Source organism: Tachysurus vachellii, chromosome 25 (genome assembly GCF_030014155.1).
Source record: "Tachysurus vachellii isolate PV-2020 chromosome 25, HZAU_Pvac_v1, whole genome shotgun sequence".
Classification (NCBI taxonomy): Eukaryota; Metazoa; Chordata; class Actinopteri; order Siluriformes; family Bagridae; genus Tachysurus; species Tachysurus vachellii.
The window spans coordinates 6235585-6254079 of NC_083484.1; the positions used below are offsets into that span (position 1 = coordinate 6235585).

The 18495-nt window shown below is 36.2% G+C and overlaps 1 protein-coding gene across 1 annotated transcript in view; it reads left to right on the forward strand.

Annotated features, from left to right (window-relative positions):
• The window catches only part of sema5a (sema domain, seven thrombospondin repeats (type 1 and type 1-like), transmembrane domain (TM) and short cytoplasmic domain, (semaphorin) 5A), a 208578-nt gene that overhangs the window by 84484 nt on the left and 105599 nt on the right, over positions 1-18495 (forward strand). Inside the window, exons 5-6 of the mRNA XM_060861873.1 lie at positions 4931-4993; positions 10236-10334. Coding sequence (XP_060717856.1) covers positions 4931-4993; positions 10236-10334 — 162 coding nt within the window. The remainder of the gene's footprint in view (positions 1-4930; positions 4994-10235; positions 10335-18495) is intronic.

The following is an 18495-nucleotide window of genomic DNA, read 5'->3' on the forward strand; positions in this document are numbered from 1 at the left end:
CTTTCTTCTTCATATTGTCTCAGGGAGTTTTTACTCGCCACCATCGCCTCTGGCTTTAAACTTTTAAACTTTCCAATTTACAGTATTCTGAATTTTTAAATTCCTATAAAGCTTCTCTGCTACATTGTCCACAATTAACCCTTGTATGTTGTTCGTATTTGTGTTAGTCAGCCAGTGTTCGTGGGTCTGGTGGACCCGCTGCATTTTTAGGTTTTTAATTCAACACAATCAAAAATTTGATGTTAAAATACTTTACAGATGTTTACTTCATCCAAATTACAAGCAATATAAGCACCATATACAGTATGGTTAATATTTGCCCTTTTAAAATTTTGCCCTTTATTACATCACATTAAAGTGCTACTCGTTTTTTGTTGTTTTTTAATAAAATGTAATAAAAAAAGAAAATCTAATTTAATCAAGTTATGAGTGGGAAAAAATCAACAAATTTACAAGGAAGCAAAGTTTTTCAAAACTATTGATGTTTATGAATATGGGTCCCACAGACCCGAACAACATACAAAGGTTAAACTAATAATATTGTTTTAAGCAAAATGCTAAACTAATTATATAAAATTGAAGTAAATTATTATAGCTCTCAATAACCTTCGTATTATTTTTGGCTTGGTTTTCGTGTATTCTTGTGGTGATTGATCAACAGCAGAAGAGCACATCAGGTTTCGCTCATGGCAGAATCTGAGGCGTTTGTCTGTGGGCACAGGCGACCAAAACAATTGCGTGACCTGATGAGTTTTTCTGCTCTTCTGCTACAGATCATCCATCTCAAAGATTAAAGTGTTGTGCGTTTTGAGATGCTTTAAGATGAGTTTATTTGAGTTACCATGGGCTTCTTGTTAACTCAAACCAGCATGTACTCTGACCTTTCTCCTAACCTCTCCAGAACTGACACTCACTGGATGGTTTTGATGGATAGATAGATAGATAGATAGATAGATAGATAGATAGATAGATAGATAGATACCTTAATATTTTAATGCTAGTCAGAATTCTAATATGCTAATTTTTGAATTCAGTAGGTGTTTTTGTCAGGCTGTCAGCTTAAATACTTGGAAGCTGAAAAGGCTTTACATAAAGCTTTAATTTATTCTCTCGTTCTGACTCTCTATCTGAGTGTTTTATAGTTCAGAGGAGAGGAGGAGCAAAATCTCATCTGTACTGCAAACTGTAAAACACTCCAAATGAAAAGAATGCATTAAAGCAGAGGCTGGTGCTTTCAGCTACTCGCAGCAGGCATCAAGCATTCAGCCTTGCACAGTAGAGTGACTAAGTCAGAGTTTATCATTCACACCAGTATGAACATATCAGCCTATAGGAGGAAAAACAATTTAAAATGTGATCTTCTTTATCTTTATTATCTTTCCTAGACAGCAACAGATCAACTGGAAATAAATGGAAGACGTTTTCTCGTCTCTTACTGCTTTTTTCCTCAGACAAAGATGCCAATAATCTGTCATATGATCCCTTCTGTGATTTAGTAGACATCTCAATTCAATGCACAAGTCACACAAATAAATACTGTAATCATACTAATGTATATTTGGAGAGAACAACAGCTAGTCATATGCTAGTTCACAGTGACGTCGTGCTTGATTGACTTACACAACAGCCGGTAGTGTTTCAGATGGTCTTCATCCCCATTTATGTAAACGAACCTGACAGGAGCTTAGCAAATTATGTAAGATAAGATTAAGATATTAAGTATGGAGGACATAAATTAACAAAAGCCATATACTTACTCATACTGAGAAGAAAGCACTGAGGTACCAACATAATCCAGCAAGTTTGTAAAACACTCCTCAAACTCGTGTCTGTCAAATTCTTCCATCTTCAAAATAAATGAACTCCATCCATTGTTTCCTCAACCAAAGTATGGTTGGAAATGTGACTAGTTTGCAAAAAGACACCTAGCTGAAAATACACTGGTTAAAAGAATTGCTGCTAATGGGTTAAAGCTACAGCTAACAAAGTACTACTGTAGAGCAAGACCCGCCTCTAGGGGGCAGGGCACGAATGGTTATAGAGGGCATTTAATTGGACAATTAGAAAGATTTGTGAATGTGAATCATTGAAGATTTTTTGCTTTCTGATACGTGATGAAGTATAAAATAAAAAGGTATGAGGAAACGTATGCTAGCGCTAAAGTACACAATGTGCCCAATATTCTACTATTGAATATATCTACTATTGAACTTGTAGATATAGTAATGAGTTTATAATAAGTTATGTATGTTTTATGTGAGCATGTATAATCTAATGCAGTATTGAAGTATTCATTTTGCAACCAAGAGATGATGTCAAGCTTAGAATTTATCTCTGTTGTGTTCCCTAAAATCTTTTTTGTCTCATCCTCTTTCTCCTGCAGAATATTGTGTGGCACGAATACCCAAAATGAAAGACAAGTCAGAACCCTCATTAAATCTCCTGAGATATCAAAGAGAATCCTTTAAGCAAAGATGTTTGCGTCTGGGAGGCTACTCCTTGCTGAGAACGAACTGATTAAAAAGTGTGTTTGTTAACGGCAAAATGAAACAAATAGAAAATTCAGCACAACATTTACTTTCTCAGGTATTGTGGGATATGTAGGAGAAGTGTAACAGGAGTTAGCTCCCATGAAAATCCATTATTGAAACGAGTATCTGGAGATTATATGCTTATGCGTTGTACTGATTTAAGTAAGGTTAGCATCAGGCTCAAGTGCTTGCTTGTCAAACAATTATCATTAGGCTATGTGCAGATTCTAGTTCTTGTCACGGACGCGGGGGTAAAAACAGACCCAAATGCAGGACAGCTTTACAAAAAAAAACTCTAAACAGGATAAAGACAAACCAGACGAAGACAACAGAGGATTCCGCGCTGCACAAGGCAACGCGGCTCAACTAAATAATACAAATAATTAACAGACATGAGGGACATGTGTGCAGAGGCAGGGAGGAAACGACAAGGGCAGGGCAGACACGTGAACACCGTACATAAACAAAAAGGCACATGGCCAAAGTCCGGGCAGAGTCCTGACAAGTTCTAAGCTTTTCTAAGTTGGTCTTAATGACCTAATACTGTATCCACCTTCATGCTAGTCATGGCTAGTTAGTTAATAATAATGAAACAGCTAAAAACTCTAGAACTTATCAACAGCTCTACATTACTACTATGAAACCATTAGGTTTAGGTTTTACACTGGTGTCATCATAGACATAAACTGTTACACATGTACACTGGAGCTTTCTCGCCGTGAAAGCCAGATCAGGCTCATGATTGCTATTTATTTTTTTTAAGCCAAGGGTTTTTAAGTCTTTACTCATACCATGTCTCTTCCAAACAGCAATCAAACTCAACAGAAAAGATGAGCTTTTTCATTCAAACCAAACAGAGCTTATATTTCCCATGTAATTCCTATGTTTGTGTAATTTGTACTTTGATTAGAGAATACTTGCTTTTGTCAATTACATTTAGTTTCTCCTACAAACTTAAGTAAACCTCCTTGTTCATGCTGATTAATCTCCTTATCATATTTCAATTAAGCCTTATGGCATGTTATAGATATGTACCAGTGAAGCACGATTTAGATAAATTAGCCCCAGTGGACATAAATAGCCTTGCTAGCTGTGTGGGATTTGTTTTATTAACTTAGCCAGACTTGCTGGTTCAGGACTGAGAACTCTATTTATCTAGTGGTAATTTTTCTAAAATGTTAGTAACATCTATCTTCTTCACTATGTCTGACCTGAAAAGCTTTTTGCTTAATGTTAGCATTAGTGCTTGAATTTTGCCCTCTCACCAAGCTTTATCAATCGATAACCATCAGGAGTGATTTACTGTAGAATAACACCGAGCTTTGTTTGTCTTTTAGATGCCGTGACATAGTAGGTGGTCCATTATCATAATGTAACCAAATGAAACTTGGACATTCAGTGTGTTTACTTCAACAGGAGGGTGAATGGTAGTGTGAGCAAAGTTCTTCTTAATGTTTCTTCCTCCTTTCATCTCAGGGAGACTTTCCTGTCCATTACTGCATCTTGTGTTCTGATTACAATCTAAATGTCCATCAGGATTTCTGTAAAGCTGTATATTGTAAACTCACTTGGGGAGCATCTCAATCAGCTCTCTAGTTCCCAAGGTTGTGAATCAGTCGATATGCAAACGTGATACTGATGACTTGATTTCTAGCGACATTCTAATTTTCTCATCAGTCATAGCCAAAACCCAAACATATCAAATATTTACGTTGTAGGCTAAAGTAGGCTTTTGTAAAGCTTCAGCATGATAACAAGCTACTTAGATTTGTAGACAAAGTAGCTTAGACATTGTCCAACATTTTTCAAGCTGAACAGCTTCAGAAAATGTCATCTTTCCATTGATGCTCACTGGATTTTTCAGCACATTGTGGGATTTATTATTTTTTTTTTTTGTAAGTGAATATTTTAGTCACTGGATGGATTTTGTGAACGAGATTTATCTCTTTTTACCAGAGGTTTTGGGATGTTCATTGAATTTTTGTGTCATGTCACACTCCACATTGGTTTTTAATGACTCATATGAAAGTAGACACTCAGGGTTTTAGGAATTTGTAGAATATAAAAACTTTTTTTCACATAAATGTTTATATCTATTTGATACTTTTCTGCTCTCTGAGATGCTCAAAGTACTTACTCATAAGCATCTAATATTTAAAAGTGTTAACTTCAACCATTAAAATTCTGTACATCACACACTGAAAGCCAACAGTGTCCTGACTAAATGTATGTCAGACTTTATCAGGCAATAAAATAATTGATTCTGTGTTCACTTAAATAATGAGCTGATTGAGCTGCAGTCCTGGTAAAGATTGCTAGTCATTGTAATTTTTCTCAGGTATTTACTGACGCTGTTGGTGTTGGTTTTAGTGCGTTGATGAATGTGTTTTTCTCCACAGGAGGCAGAGTGGCATTGTGATGAGTTCACCAAAGGTGCGTGTTTCAGCCGAGGGAAATCTGAGGTGAGTGTTTCCTCTTGACTCTAGGATCATTGTACATAATTGAGGTTGGAAAATTTGAGGTTCTCGAGTTGCTTAACAGTCTCTGACCTGGATCAGTTAGTAGGCATTTAGCCAATCATGGGTGTCTATATAAACAGAAAAGGGTTGTTACTTGTTTTTCTCCAAATGCATTTAGCTATTTGTGATTAATCCTACACCAAGGGTTCCATACATCAGGAAGACCTGATTACTATAACGAATAATCATATATTATACAAATTTTTTTTTTTTTATAATAATCATATATAATCATCCAGTATAGATAAAGTCATATGTATATATAGCCTATGGGTTAAAGTGTTTGACTTCTGTTTGGAAGGTCATGGATTTAAATCCCAGGTCCACCAAGCTGCTGCTTCTGGGCCCCTGAGTAAGACCCTTAACGTTCAGTTGTGTAAAATGAGATAAAAATGTAAGGGCATCTATCAAATAAAATGCTGTTAAATGTATATACAGTGTTAAGCATTAAGTGGGAACCTGACATGTGTCTCAATATATTTCTGAAATTTCCAAACCACTTCTGAAGCCATCTTTCTTAGAATCCATTTCTTCATCTAACCTCTTTGTAAGCCTCTGTATGAAACTAACCCTCTGTTAAAAACTATCAGTTGCATTTCGGTTCTTACTTCTTTTTCCTTCTGAGTGAATCCTTAGAATTTAGAATATAAGCCTGTTCACATCCTATTTTAGTTAAATTAAGAAAAAATAAACGCCTGTTTAAATTTTGCTGTCAAAACGAAATGGTTTATATTTATATTAATTTATTTCGAAGAAGGGGGGCACGGTGGCTTAGTGGTTAGCACGTTCGCCTCACATCTCCAGGGTTGGGGGTTCGATTCCCGCCTCCGCCTTGTGTGTGTGGAGTTTGCATGTTCTCCCCGTGCCTCGGGGGTTTCCTCCGGGTACTCCGGTTTCCTCCCCGGTCCAAAGACATGCATGGTAGGTTCATTGGCATCTCTGGAAAATTGTCCGTGGTGTGTGATTGCGTGAGTGAATGAGAGTGTGTGTGTGCCCTGTGATGGGTTGGCACTCCGTCCAGGGTCTACACAATACATTTTTAGTACTGATTATTCTATGCAGGGTTGCAGGGCGCCTGGAGGTGATCAGGTGATTCGGGTCATATCCTGTTGTGCACAATCGTGTACACACACTTATTCACACACACTATGGAAGATTTAAAGATGCATGTTTTTGGAATAGGGAGGAAACTGGAGTACCCAGAGGAAAACCCTGAAAGACCTGGAAAAACAGGCAAACTCTGAACATACAGGATGGAATTCAACCCTCAGCCCAGGGGATGCAAGGCAAAAGTGCTAAGCCACCCTTATTAGAAATAATGCGCTTCTTCAATCAACCTATATTACACTTTATCTTTGTTTTTTTGGTTGTTGTTGTTTTTTTTTTGTTTTTTTTTTTTTTGCTCGTCGCATTTCAAAAGTGAAGTCTACGTCTATTAAATGACTCAATTTCATCATATTTTGAATAGACAAAAAAGAAAACAAGAAAATAACTCTCTATATAAAATAAATCTTCCCTTCTTTTTTTAATGTATCAGTAAAATGAATGGTAATCTCCAGTTTAAGACTCCCATACCCCCACACCATGGCCTCTAGGCATTTAGACTGTTCAGCTGTGACGTGTTTTTAGTGGCTGACTAAATCAGAACAAATCCCAGAAGCACATTCATGGTTTAAATGATTTCCTTTCTTAAATCTCTTCCTATTTGCAGTGCAAATATGAACTCCCCACACATTAAGCCATGCTAAGCTATGTCAGTTTAACTTTCCTGTCCTGTTCACTTCTCTGCAATGTTCTGTCCTCTTCCCCTGTTATCTCTTCTAATATAAACAATTCTTTTGGAAAAAAACACACAAAAGCCTTTCCCATGCTCTGGGCTCCTTCTATATTTACACGTTCTGGCCACTTTAGTAGGAACAATAAATTCCCCAATCATCCTATCACATGGCAGTAGTGCAATGCATAAAATCATGTAGATATTGCTCAAGTTCTTTAGTTGATGCTCAGAACAAACATCTGAATATGAAAATGTGATGCTGGTTGTACTATGAGCTGTGTTAAAGAAACTGCTGATCTCCTGGGATTTTCATGCACAAAAGTCTTTACAGTAAACACAGAATGGTGTGAAAAGCAAGAACTACATCAACAAAAAATCCACTTAACATCTTCACTGTGCAGAATGTAGTAAAAGGTGTTCACTGACATATTTGGCTGATGTTCTTGTATTAAAGTCTATTTGAAAGCAGGTTCCTAAACATACAACCTGTGACTCATCACTGGCCTTTAAAGGCTAAAGGCTCTAAAAAAGGCTCTTTAAAGGCTAAAGGCTCTAAAAGCAGACCCACTAAATGAATTTTGAAATGTTTTAAATGAAAATTTTGCTGCAACTGATTTGAACAGTTCTGAATAAAAAAAACAACAACATTTGTTTTTTCTTTTAAAGGGAGAAAAATATAGCAGTAAACTTAGTGGCATGAATGAAATACTGTTTTACTGTAAAATGTAATTAATTTTATCAGCATTCTAACAATTTGCCATTCTAACTATATCTCTTTCCAAAAGAACTTATTCCGATTGAAATTTAGTTTTGTAGCAAAAGAGGTAGGTAATGCAATCCTTTCAGATAAATGCAGCTAATCGTTTACACGTTTTAGAGGAATTATTTATTCTGCGATTTGCCACTTAATTAATTTCTTTGGTCTGTCCGTTTAGCTGAAATGACATTGACCCCCTCGGTCTTACTGTACATAATCATGTTCACCATTACGCTTTTTAAGCTTAGCCTTATTTTATGAGCTCCAGGCTAGACAACAAAGCCCATGACACCATGATAGTTGTATTTTATTTACTGGGATAAGAACATTTACTCATTTAAATGGAATCATCGTAGTTTTATATGAAGTTCTTATTATATTTGGCCTTGCTTCTGCTTTGGAGATTGTGTTATTCGTGTCTTACTAATTATATAACACACATACCTGCTATTATATTATTAATGTGCAACATATATTATGTCTTGCCTACTGTATAAGCCTGTAAATGGAATTGAAGTATTTAATATGTTATATAATAAGTTTATTCATACTAAAGAATTCTGCCATATTAAATCACTTGAACTGTTTTAACTTTTTCCAATCTACTAAAACATGCACGATTTTACGATTAGCCTTAATTGAAAATACTTCTTCAGTGTATGAACTTGACTCGACCTCCAGGGCTTCCAGTGTATTTTAGTAAGTCTCCTGTGGTTTTAGTGGTTTAAGAAGAAGTTAAAGGCCTATAATAAGGGCAGTGCTGACCAACATATGATTGTCATTCAGAATTACAAGCTAAGTCACCTTTCCCTGAGTGCTGGTGGTTATGAGTTGTAGTTTGCATGGAATTGTTTTCCATCCTGTCGCTGTATCAGCTGAAAGGACTCCGAATAGAAGGAAAGACTTTGGCGTAATCAGTTCATGTCCTGCCAAGTGTGTGTCAGTGATCGTTTTATGTAACAAATACAATCCCCCCACTCATTTTCTTAAAAAAAATAAATAAATAAACTCAGAAAATGCGGATTTTACGAGTAATTGTCTGCATCTGTTTCCCTCAGGGCCATCTCATGAAGAGGAGAGGAAGCTTTGATTGATATTAATGCAGTTCAGTCCGCTCCATTTGTTTGTAATGTGCACAGCCGTAGCAGCTGTATTATTCCACGAAGTGTAACGCTTCCTCTGTGTTTTTTTCCCCCTCTTTTCTTTTCATAAACATGTCTCATTGTGATGAGTCGAGAACATTAAATCTTCCTTTATTTACACACAGAGAGGAGCACTGCCTCTTGGCTAAATTATGTTAGTGAAAATAAAAAGGAAAAAATGTCTTTTTTTGAAGAGAAGGCTTAAGTTAAAGGATCATCATGCAGACCCCCGCAGAAACCCCTCAAGCCCTGAAGAAACAAAACACTAAATTAACCCTCTGAAAAGAAGATTTGAGTCACTGGGAAGAACAAAATTTATGAATTGTGAGCCTCTAAAGCACAGAAAGTAGGCAGTATAATCTAATAAAGGTGCAGTTTGAAAACAGGTTCAACAGGTTCAGACGGAATACTATATAGACTATATAGACTCGTGAAAAATCGTTGTTCTTTTTCTCTACACTAAAACAATTTTTGTTCTTAATATAATGGCATTTATTTATTTTAATATATTTCACTTGTCTTGCACTGCCAGGATTGGAGGGAGGGGGGTTTGGGGTGTTGGGGTTTGATTTCCACTACTGCCCTGTGTGTGTGTGTGTGTGTGTGTGTGTGTGTGTGTGTGTGTGTGAGAGAGAGAGAGAGAGAGAGAGAGAGACAGAATTTATATGATTGGCATTTCTAAATTGTCTGTAATGTGTGTCCTGCATCCACAGGGAAAGACTCTAATTTTCCTGAGATCCTGTATAGTATAAGAGGTACAGAAAATAGATGGATGGATGGATTTGTAAAACCCAAAATATAAAAGCCCCCAAAAGTTATTGTGTACAGAGTAATGCAACTGTAAAAAGGGTAAAAAATTTTCGTGATGTTTTTATAATGAAATATAAAAACATTGACCGTTCATTTTATTAGAGCAATTCCCAGTGTAATAAATGCAGCGTCTCAGATACAAGTGCACACATTTTTTTCAACAGCCCAAAAAGTACCATAATTCACAGATACATATACAGAGATCTGAGATGGTATTTAAGAAATTACAACGTAGAAGCTAGTGAAGAATAGATTGTAGACGCAATGGCAATAACAATATATATCACCCAACAAAAAGTAGTCTGTCTACTGGAGATATGTTGGACTTACAGGTATTTTTGACCATTGAATTTAATACGCATTAAAATGTCCCATGACAGAGAAAGGGAAATGAAGTTGTGGTGTGACACAACATATTAGGTGAAGTAGATAAACATGGCAACCCTTAGCATTTTCGCTGTCGATCTTCTAAGGAAATCATTTTAAAAGTAGATTAAGCTGCCATCTGTTTATTTTAACTATTATTATATAGAAGCTGTAAAAAGTGGTTTAGAGATTCTTATGATAAAGAAAATGTAATGACACCACAACAGATGAGTTGTTTAAAAGCTGTAAACTTGAAGTAAATGTCTATCATTGCTGTTCCGAACCAGATTTGTTCACTGATGTTTTCCAACATTTTTTTAATTCTTTTCACAGGAAGAATGTCAGAATTATATCCGTGTCCTTCTGGTGAATGGAGACAGACTTTTCACTTGTGGCACAAATGCCTTCACTCCGATTTGTACCAATCGCACAGTAAGTAAAATTGTTTTTTTTCCCCCAACACAAACACAATCTCTGGATCGTCAGCTTTCTCCCTCGTCTAAGCATTCTCAAAAAAGAAAAGAAAAATGAACACTGTAGTCTCATCTATATAAGCAGACTTAATCAATAAAAAAATCAAACTTAGTTTCTCATTTATTTTAAAACTTGAAAAATTATTATTTTATTTTAATTATATAATTATTATTAAATAATTATTATAATTATTTTAAAAGGTGAACAGATTTTCACTTAAGTCTCACTTGAATGTTGATTAAACATTGCTCCTGTTATTCACAAGTAAACACTTGTTTAAAGACTTGAATATGATTTTCTATGCAAAAAGCCATTTTTTTTTCTTTACAAAATCTCTGGAGAATTAAACCTTATGCCTGAATGCTTTATCTAGATAATGAGCTTCATGACAGCTCCTAACAGCGAAAAAAAACAAAGCAGCGCTTCAAAATGTTTGTGGTTTTATTATTCAGGCGTATTTAGATTTATTGGATGAACTTGAGCTTGAGCTTGAAATTAAGAGACAAGAGATGCTACTGCATTTTTTTCATACTAGAAATTCAGGACATTTTTAAAATGCTTATGTATTTTGAAAGATTTTGCTTTGTTTTGTTTTTTTGTTTTTTGTTTTTTTTTACCAAAATTGTCACCCAAACGTACAAATATAATGTAACAAATGTGACAGCTGAATAGAAGTGACATGCAAAGATTCTGTGTACAGATGCCACACATTGTTTATCCTGCTGTCCAACTGCTTTCATGCATATCACTTGGTCATGTGGGAATTCTGAGCTTTCAGTAACAAGATTACCCATAAATCCACTCGGTCAGAAGTGACAGCTTATTTGCGATGAAGATACTCTTCCTCTCATTGGCTGTTTAAGGGGGTGGCGGATTTGTGAAATTGCTATAAAAAGGTGGAAATACCTAGTGTGCTTTGTGTATTTTGGTGCTCAGTGATTACACCCTTCAGATCAATACCTACTCATGCATGTCTGTGTGAATGTTTCAGACACGTGATTTTATCCCAATCTGTGTGTGATCACTTCCAGTATTTTCAAGCATGTTAGATCTTTACACCAATGAACCACATAGTGGTAGTTTGGAAAGTTGGGAATTCAAGACCCAGTACATCCAAGCTGCTACTGTTGGGTTCTTGAAGAAGGGTTCTTGAAGAGTGTGTGTGTTCTTGACACACACACTCTCATTCACTCACGCAATCACACACTACGGACAATTTTCCAGAGATGCCAATCAACCTACCATGCATGCATGAGGAAACCGGAGTACCCGGAGGAAACCCCCGAGGCACGGGGAGAACATGCAAACTCCACACACACAAGGCGGAGACGGGAATCGAGCCCCCAGCCCTGGAGGTGTGAGGCAAACGTGCTAACCACTAAGCCACCGTGCCCCCCCTTGAAGCTAATTTAGCGATTTTTTTATTTTATTTTATTTTTTTTTACAATTTGAGTTGTGTACACTAAATGGCTAAAGAGATGTGGATACAAAACCATGATATCCACATACTGCATCCACAAAGCTGTAACCGCACAATTGTACACAATGTCTTCGTATTGCAGTTTTCATTCACTAGAACTCAGGGATCCAAACCTGTACTATGATGAGACAAGGTTGGAGTGGAACAACTCAAGTGGTCAGCACAGAGCCCTGACATCAACCCCATTGGACACCTTTGAATTGAACTGGAATGTGGACAACGTGCCAAGACTCATCGCTCGATATCAGTGCCTGACCTCACTAATGCTACTGTGGCTGAATGATCACAAATTCCAACAGATAGGCTACAAAATCTAGCCTTCCCAGACAAGTTCAGCTTTTTATAAAAGCAAAGATGGGATTAAATCTGGAATAAGATGTTCTACAAGCACATATGTGTGATGATCAGGTCCACATTCAATTGACGAAACACGTGTATATTTTCTCTGACCTTTGAAATTAGCATGATTTTGAGTTTGATATAGTGTCATAGAATGTCATAATGACCTCAGGTCATTGCTGCATCCAAATATCCCTATTACCCTAGTGTACAGTAGGTGAAAAGCAGTACGCAAAGGAGTAGGTCTGAATTCTGAGGCTTATCGTGGAGTATTTATGCTTCACAATGATAGATGAGTCAAAAACGAATGATCAGAAATGAGAAGTCACCATGAACTTTTGGTCACTTTTGGCCAATTTTCCTACTTTACATTTATGGCATTTAGCAGACGTCATTGTCTAGAACCACTTATATTTTTATCTTATTTTATACGACTGAGCAATTGAGGGTTAAAGGGCCTTGCTCAGGTGCCCAGCAGTGGTAGCTTGGTGAACCTGGGATTCAACCTCACAACCTTCTTATTGGTAGACCAACAACTTAGACACAAGGCTACCACATCCCCACAGCTACCATGTCTGTTTAAAACCCAAAAAACAAAAGGATCACGAGGCTTCACTTTCACAGACTGCATTCATACTGAAAATCAAGATCAAGCTCTTTTTCACTATGGGATCTTTCTGAATTCTGTAACATCTAATATCTAAGTAATATCTTAGTTTTCATAAAACGTCATTAGGTGAGAAATAACCAGATGACCTACAGTTTCCACATCAATTCTGCAATATGGAACCAATGATCACTATGCTACCCCATAATGCAGAAGGACTGGCATGAAAGCTTTCAGAATCAAAATGGTAAAAGTGTACGTGTTGATTAAACTGTACATGCATAACAATTTCTGAGTAAACTGTTAACTTGGTAAAGGTTTAAACAAGAAAAAACAGCTGCATTAAAAAAAGTCTGATGCCAATGTCAGCATGACAGATGTTTTATATCCAGCATGCATAGTTTTGTGTTCATGCTACACAGATGCACTCCTAAAAAATGTATGGTTCTATATAGAACCTAATACAGTTCTATCAATTGCTTCTTATATGGAACCAAAAAAGTACCCAAAGGTTTCATTGACATACCTAGTAGAGTTCTTTGAATCCAAGTTAGATGTAGTTCATTTATTATTATTATTATTATTATTATTATTATTATTATTATTATTATTATTATCATCATCATCATTATCATCAGTTTCAACTCTATCCTCTGCATCCTCTTCTCTCACACCAATAACCTTCATGTCCTCTTTTAACACCTCTATTTATCTCCTCTTTGGGCTTCCTCTTAACCTCTTACCTGGCAGCTCCATCTCCAACATCCTTCTACCAATATAACCATCTCTCTCCTCTGTACATGTCCAAACCATCTCAATCTAGCCTCTCTGACCTTGTCCCCCAAAACAACCAACCTAAACTGTCAGTCTGATGTGCTCGTTCCTAATCCTGTACATCCTCCTCACTCCTAAACAGAACCTCAACATCCTTATCTCTGCTACCTCTGTCAGAAAACGGGGGTGTCTTAACAGATAAAACACAGACCCAAGTGCAGGGATAATGTAAACAGGGTTTATGGGGGGGATAACAAAGGGCTAGAAACACAGAAACATAAGGACAGCAAACAAAAAAACAAACAAAAAAACCAAACGCAAAACAACGGGTATAAATAGGGGTGACAGTCATTGAAACACAAGGAACAGGTGTGCAGAGGCGGGATCGGATAAGGTAAGGGCGGAGCTAACACATGTGATTCAAAAAACAAAAACAAAGGCACACGGCATGGATAAACAAAGCCTGCCAGAATGTCTCCATAGTGTCCAAACATGAAAAGGTCCAGGCCAATTCATTCATGCCTCATGTTTTTACCTTACTGCTACAGTCTCTAAAGCATACAGCATAGCTGGTCTTACTACTGTCTTGTACACACATCGCATGTTTAAATTTGGCACATTTTACACCGGATGCCCTTCCTCACTCAACACTCTCTATTTATCTGGGCTTGGGACCGGCACAAAAGTCACTGGCTTGAAACGCCTGTGGTTAGATTATTATTATTATTATTATTATTATTATTATTATTATTATTATTATTATTTAGAAATCAAGACAGTATAAATTTATTTTAACTAAAAACAAGATTGTGTTATGAAAAAATATAATATAATATATTCAAATAACAGCAAAAGTTATTTTGGATTTCAATCATTTTAGCTTTAATTACTGAGTTTTTCTGAACTATATTATAAAACTTTTACACGATGTGTAATCCATAAACATGTTATTTTAAAACATCTCAGAAAATTCCAAACGGTAATGTAATTTATTTCACCTTACATGTTTTTTTTTTTTAATTAATGAACCGTTTTAAACTAAATGGTTCATTGTTCTTTCGGTGTTCTATACATGTACTTGTACATGTAAAACATATACTATGTTTTTAGAATTTTGGAGCAGAACCAGAAAGTTCTATACAGTTCTATACAGCACCCCAAGGATCCTCTTTTTTAAAATTGTATACCTATCAGTGTGTACAGTATCAGCAGCCAAGCAGTAGAAACTGAGTTGATAGGCAACCAGTGTTTAATTTCTAAATTAATTATATAACTGCTTGTCTGTTATTTAATATTGGGCATTCAGTATCTCCATTTCTCATGCACATTGTAAATTCAGAAGCTATCCTTGTGAATTCTGAAGAGTTTTAAATACTTTTGTGAGTCTTTATGATGCGACTGAGTGTTACACAGTCACCGCTGCCAGAGTATGAGCCGTATCATTGACCCTTATCTTGTCTCTTGCTTAACACTCTCTTTATATTTCTTTGGTGAACAAGGACACTTTTTAATCTCCAGGACAAATGAATACTAAGCATATTGATACTCTGGCTTGTACTTCATCATCATCGTGTTGTAAAATGAATAGTTTTAAAGAAATGTTTTCTTAATATCTAAATTGTGGACACTCAAGGCCTTTATATCGGTAACAAACTGGCTATTCAAAAACTCCGTCCTTGCGAAGCATGAGAAGTTTACTTGCTCATGTGTGCCCTGCCGACGTGATTGGTGAATCGGATTCTTTTAATGGAAAGCCGTTCAATGTAGCCTAAACACAGCTGCCCGAGTGTGAAGCGTATCTTTCAGCTCCTCCTCTTAATATGCATTACAGCAGTTGTGTTGTATCCGCAAGGGATGCCAGACGCTAGCATTGTGAAGGTGTTCCATCAAAAATGAAAGCCCTCTTTTCATTTTTTCTCACCCATCCTGCGAAGACATGCAAACGACACCTCCTGTAGCCAAACGTACAAACTCACCCCAGGCTTTCCTGGCAAATAAATTAGCTCTAAGGAAGCTGAAGGAAGCTGAAAGACTTCCAGGCCTTCTGTGAGCCAGGATTTGAGATAATCCCCCCTTTACACCAATCACACAGGGCGAGTGTTGTGGCCATCAGCTGCTTGGGAGATAAACACATCCGAGTGAGGCGACACAGAATACGAGCTTCCTGTAAGACAGATTTATAAAGTGTTTATCTAAAGGACAGCAGTTGCACTAGCTAAACCGAATGGAATGTAGTGGTCGGATTCATTTACTAGAAATTTGCCTCATTCAGACCGAGACAGATATTTTAATGAGCAAAATGAAATGAGAGTAAGAATAAGATGAATAAGAATACAGAACAGAAAAAATATTCAACAATAGGATAAAGCATAATTTAAAGGCAGTCTGTGATGTGATTTTTATATATATATATATATATATATATATATATATATATATATATATATATATATATGATATAAGGCGATACCTTCACATTCAGAGACTTCTGAACAAGCACTTGGGGCATTAAATTTTATTGATTTTATTTCAATGTAATTTCAAACTTTTCTATGAATATATTGCAGAAATACTAAAATGAAAAACTACAAATACTTAAAGCCACGAGTGTCTACTTGATTCTCATATTCCATTTACATTTACATCATTTAGCAGACACTTTTATCCAGAGTGACTTACATTTTTTATTTGGTTATACACCTGAGCAATTGAGGGTTAGGGGCCTTGCTCAGGAGCCCTTCAGTGGCAACTTGGTGGACCTGGGATCCGAACCAATGACCTTCCGATCAGTAGTCGAACATCTTAACCACTGAAGCACCACTGCGGAGTGTAACATGACAGAGATTCATGACAGAGAAAAGATTCACAAAATAAATCTGATATTTCTCTCTTTGTTTTAGAATATTCGATTGAATTCAGAATTTCAAAATTCTAAAGCTTTCTGTTTATTTACCCCCAAAAATCCCAGATTTTTGTTATGATCTCACACCTCTGGCCTATACAAACTTCCACTATACTCCCATTATGGAACAATTACGTATTTAAATCCAAAATACACAGTGCCAGGAATGATTTGGTCTTGTTTCAAAGCACCGCTGTTCATCCTTTTGTTTGTTAACTGATTGTGTTTTATTTCTTATGCCAACCGAACACAACGAGGATTGAACATTCTCAGAATTTCTGGCACTACACAACTTTTTTTCCATTGGTAATTTGCTGTTTTGTGGTCTGGTGTACACAATCTGTCGACTGTAGAGATCTCTGTCAAAATGTGTCCAATCCCCATAATTCCAGTGTAAGAGAAAAAATGTGATATGGGCAGCTAGGATTGTCTCTAAAGTGAAAATTAATGTAAAGAATTCAAGAAACTATTTATATAAGACTAAAAATTAATGGAATATTAAAACAACAGTAACAGCTGCCATGGTTTCCAGTCATATTTACCATGACAGCACCTTTTGCTCATTGCTTTAATATCTGTATATTACCCTACTCTTTTGTACTAGGGTTGTTAAATCATATTAAGCCTTTATATCACTAAGTCCAAGCCTTGTTTTCTGTATATATATGTATCTGTACTTCTTGATTTTACCGCTTACTACTTTCCGAATGTTCTGATTATGAACTGGATTTTATTATCCACCTCCGCTAACAGTGTTTACTGAACTGTCAACAGTAATTACTTTGAGCACCAGCACGTGCATCCTGCTAGTTGCTATGGCTCATAAAATAATCCACACAGATTCTTATTTCTGTTCCTTATCATCACACGACATTTAGCTTGCGGTTGGTCTTCCTACATTTTCTTCAAAACGTATCCAGAATGCTTTGAACTTGTCATCGGACTTTTTAAGGTCACCTATGTAAGTCCACTTCACTGGCTTCTTGTAGCTGCTGTATTAGATTTAATTCCCTCATGCCTGCCTATAAAGGCAAAAGTGGAGCAGATACAGCTCGACTGTACCTGATAGTAATGGTGAATTCTCAAACAACTCCTGCAAGCTCTAAACCTATAAGTGTGGCTCAAAAAGACTAAAAATAAACTTAAGTATGCAATAAGCTGTCTGTATAAGCATTAGGTTATTAATACGACCCAGAAACAGGTTTCAAGCTTTAAATGCATGAATACGTGTCAATATTTTTCACTTAAATAATCGCACTAATCACAAATCACAATAAGTGCAGATGAATTCTCTAATCTGATTGGTCAGAAAATGGCTGATTAATTTTCTGTAACAGCTGACAAGTCTGACGGCTTTATACTCGTTCGTACTAAGAGCTTTTTGGGCTTTCTGGTTTCTCCGTTACACGACAAACAAACTGTTTTACTGTTTGAGAAACAAAAATCACTGCACTTCATGCTCTTCATGTTTTGCAAGCATTGCTATTTTAGTTTAGTCCAGATTAATAGCCATACACTACAGCAAAAACTGGAAATGGACAAATGCAGCTAGAAACATTTTGCATATTATATTACAAATGTGTCACAAATAAAGATTAACACATATTTAAGATAAGTTTATGTGAAGATGGGCTATAGATAAAGTGTTGCCTGAAAAAATACTGTTTTGGCAGTACAGTTGTGTTCAAAATTATTCAACCCCCAATGCTGTAAATGGTTTTAGGGAATTTAGTGTACATTTGTAATTGTATTCAGAATGAAATCCTACAAGGACTTCTTAAAGAACAATATGCAACTAAAATGACATCAATTAGTTTTGTAATACAGTAGTAAATGTTTCTTTTGTGAATTCTTCATTGACATAATTATTCAACCCCTTAAAGACTACCACTCTGAAGAACAGAGGTTCAATGAAGTGTTTTCAATCAGGTATTGAAAACACCTGTGGATATCAGGGAGCAGCAATAAAGCCTAATAAGCACCAATTAGGCAGCTTTAAAATGACTGTGATACTCAG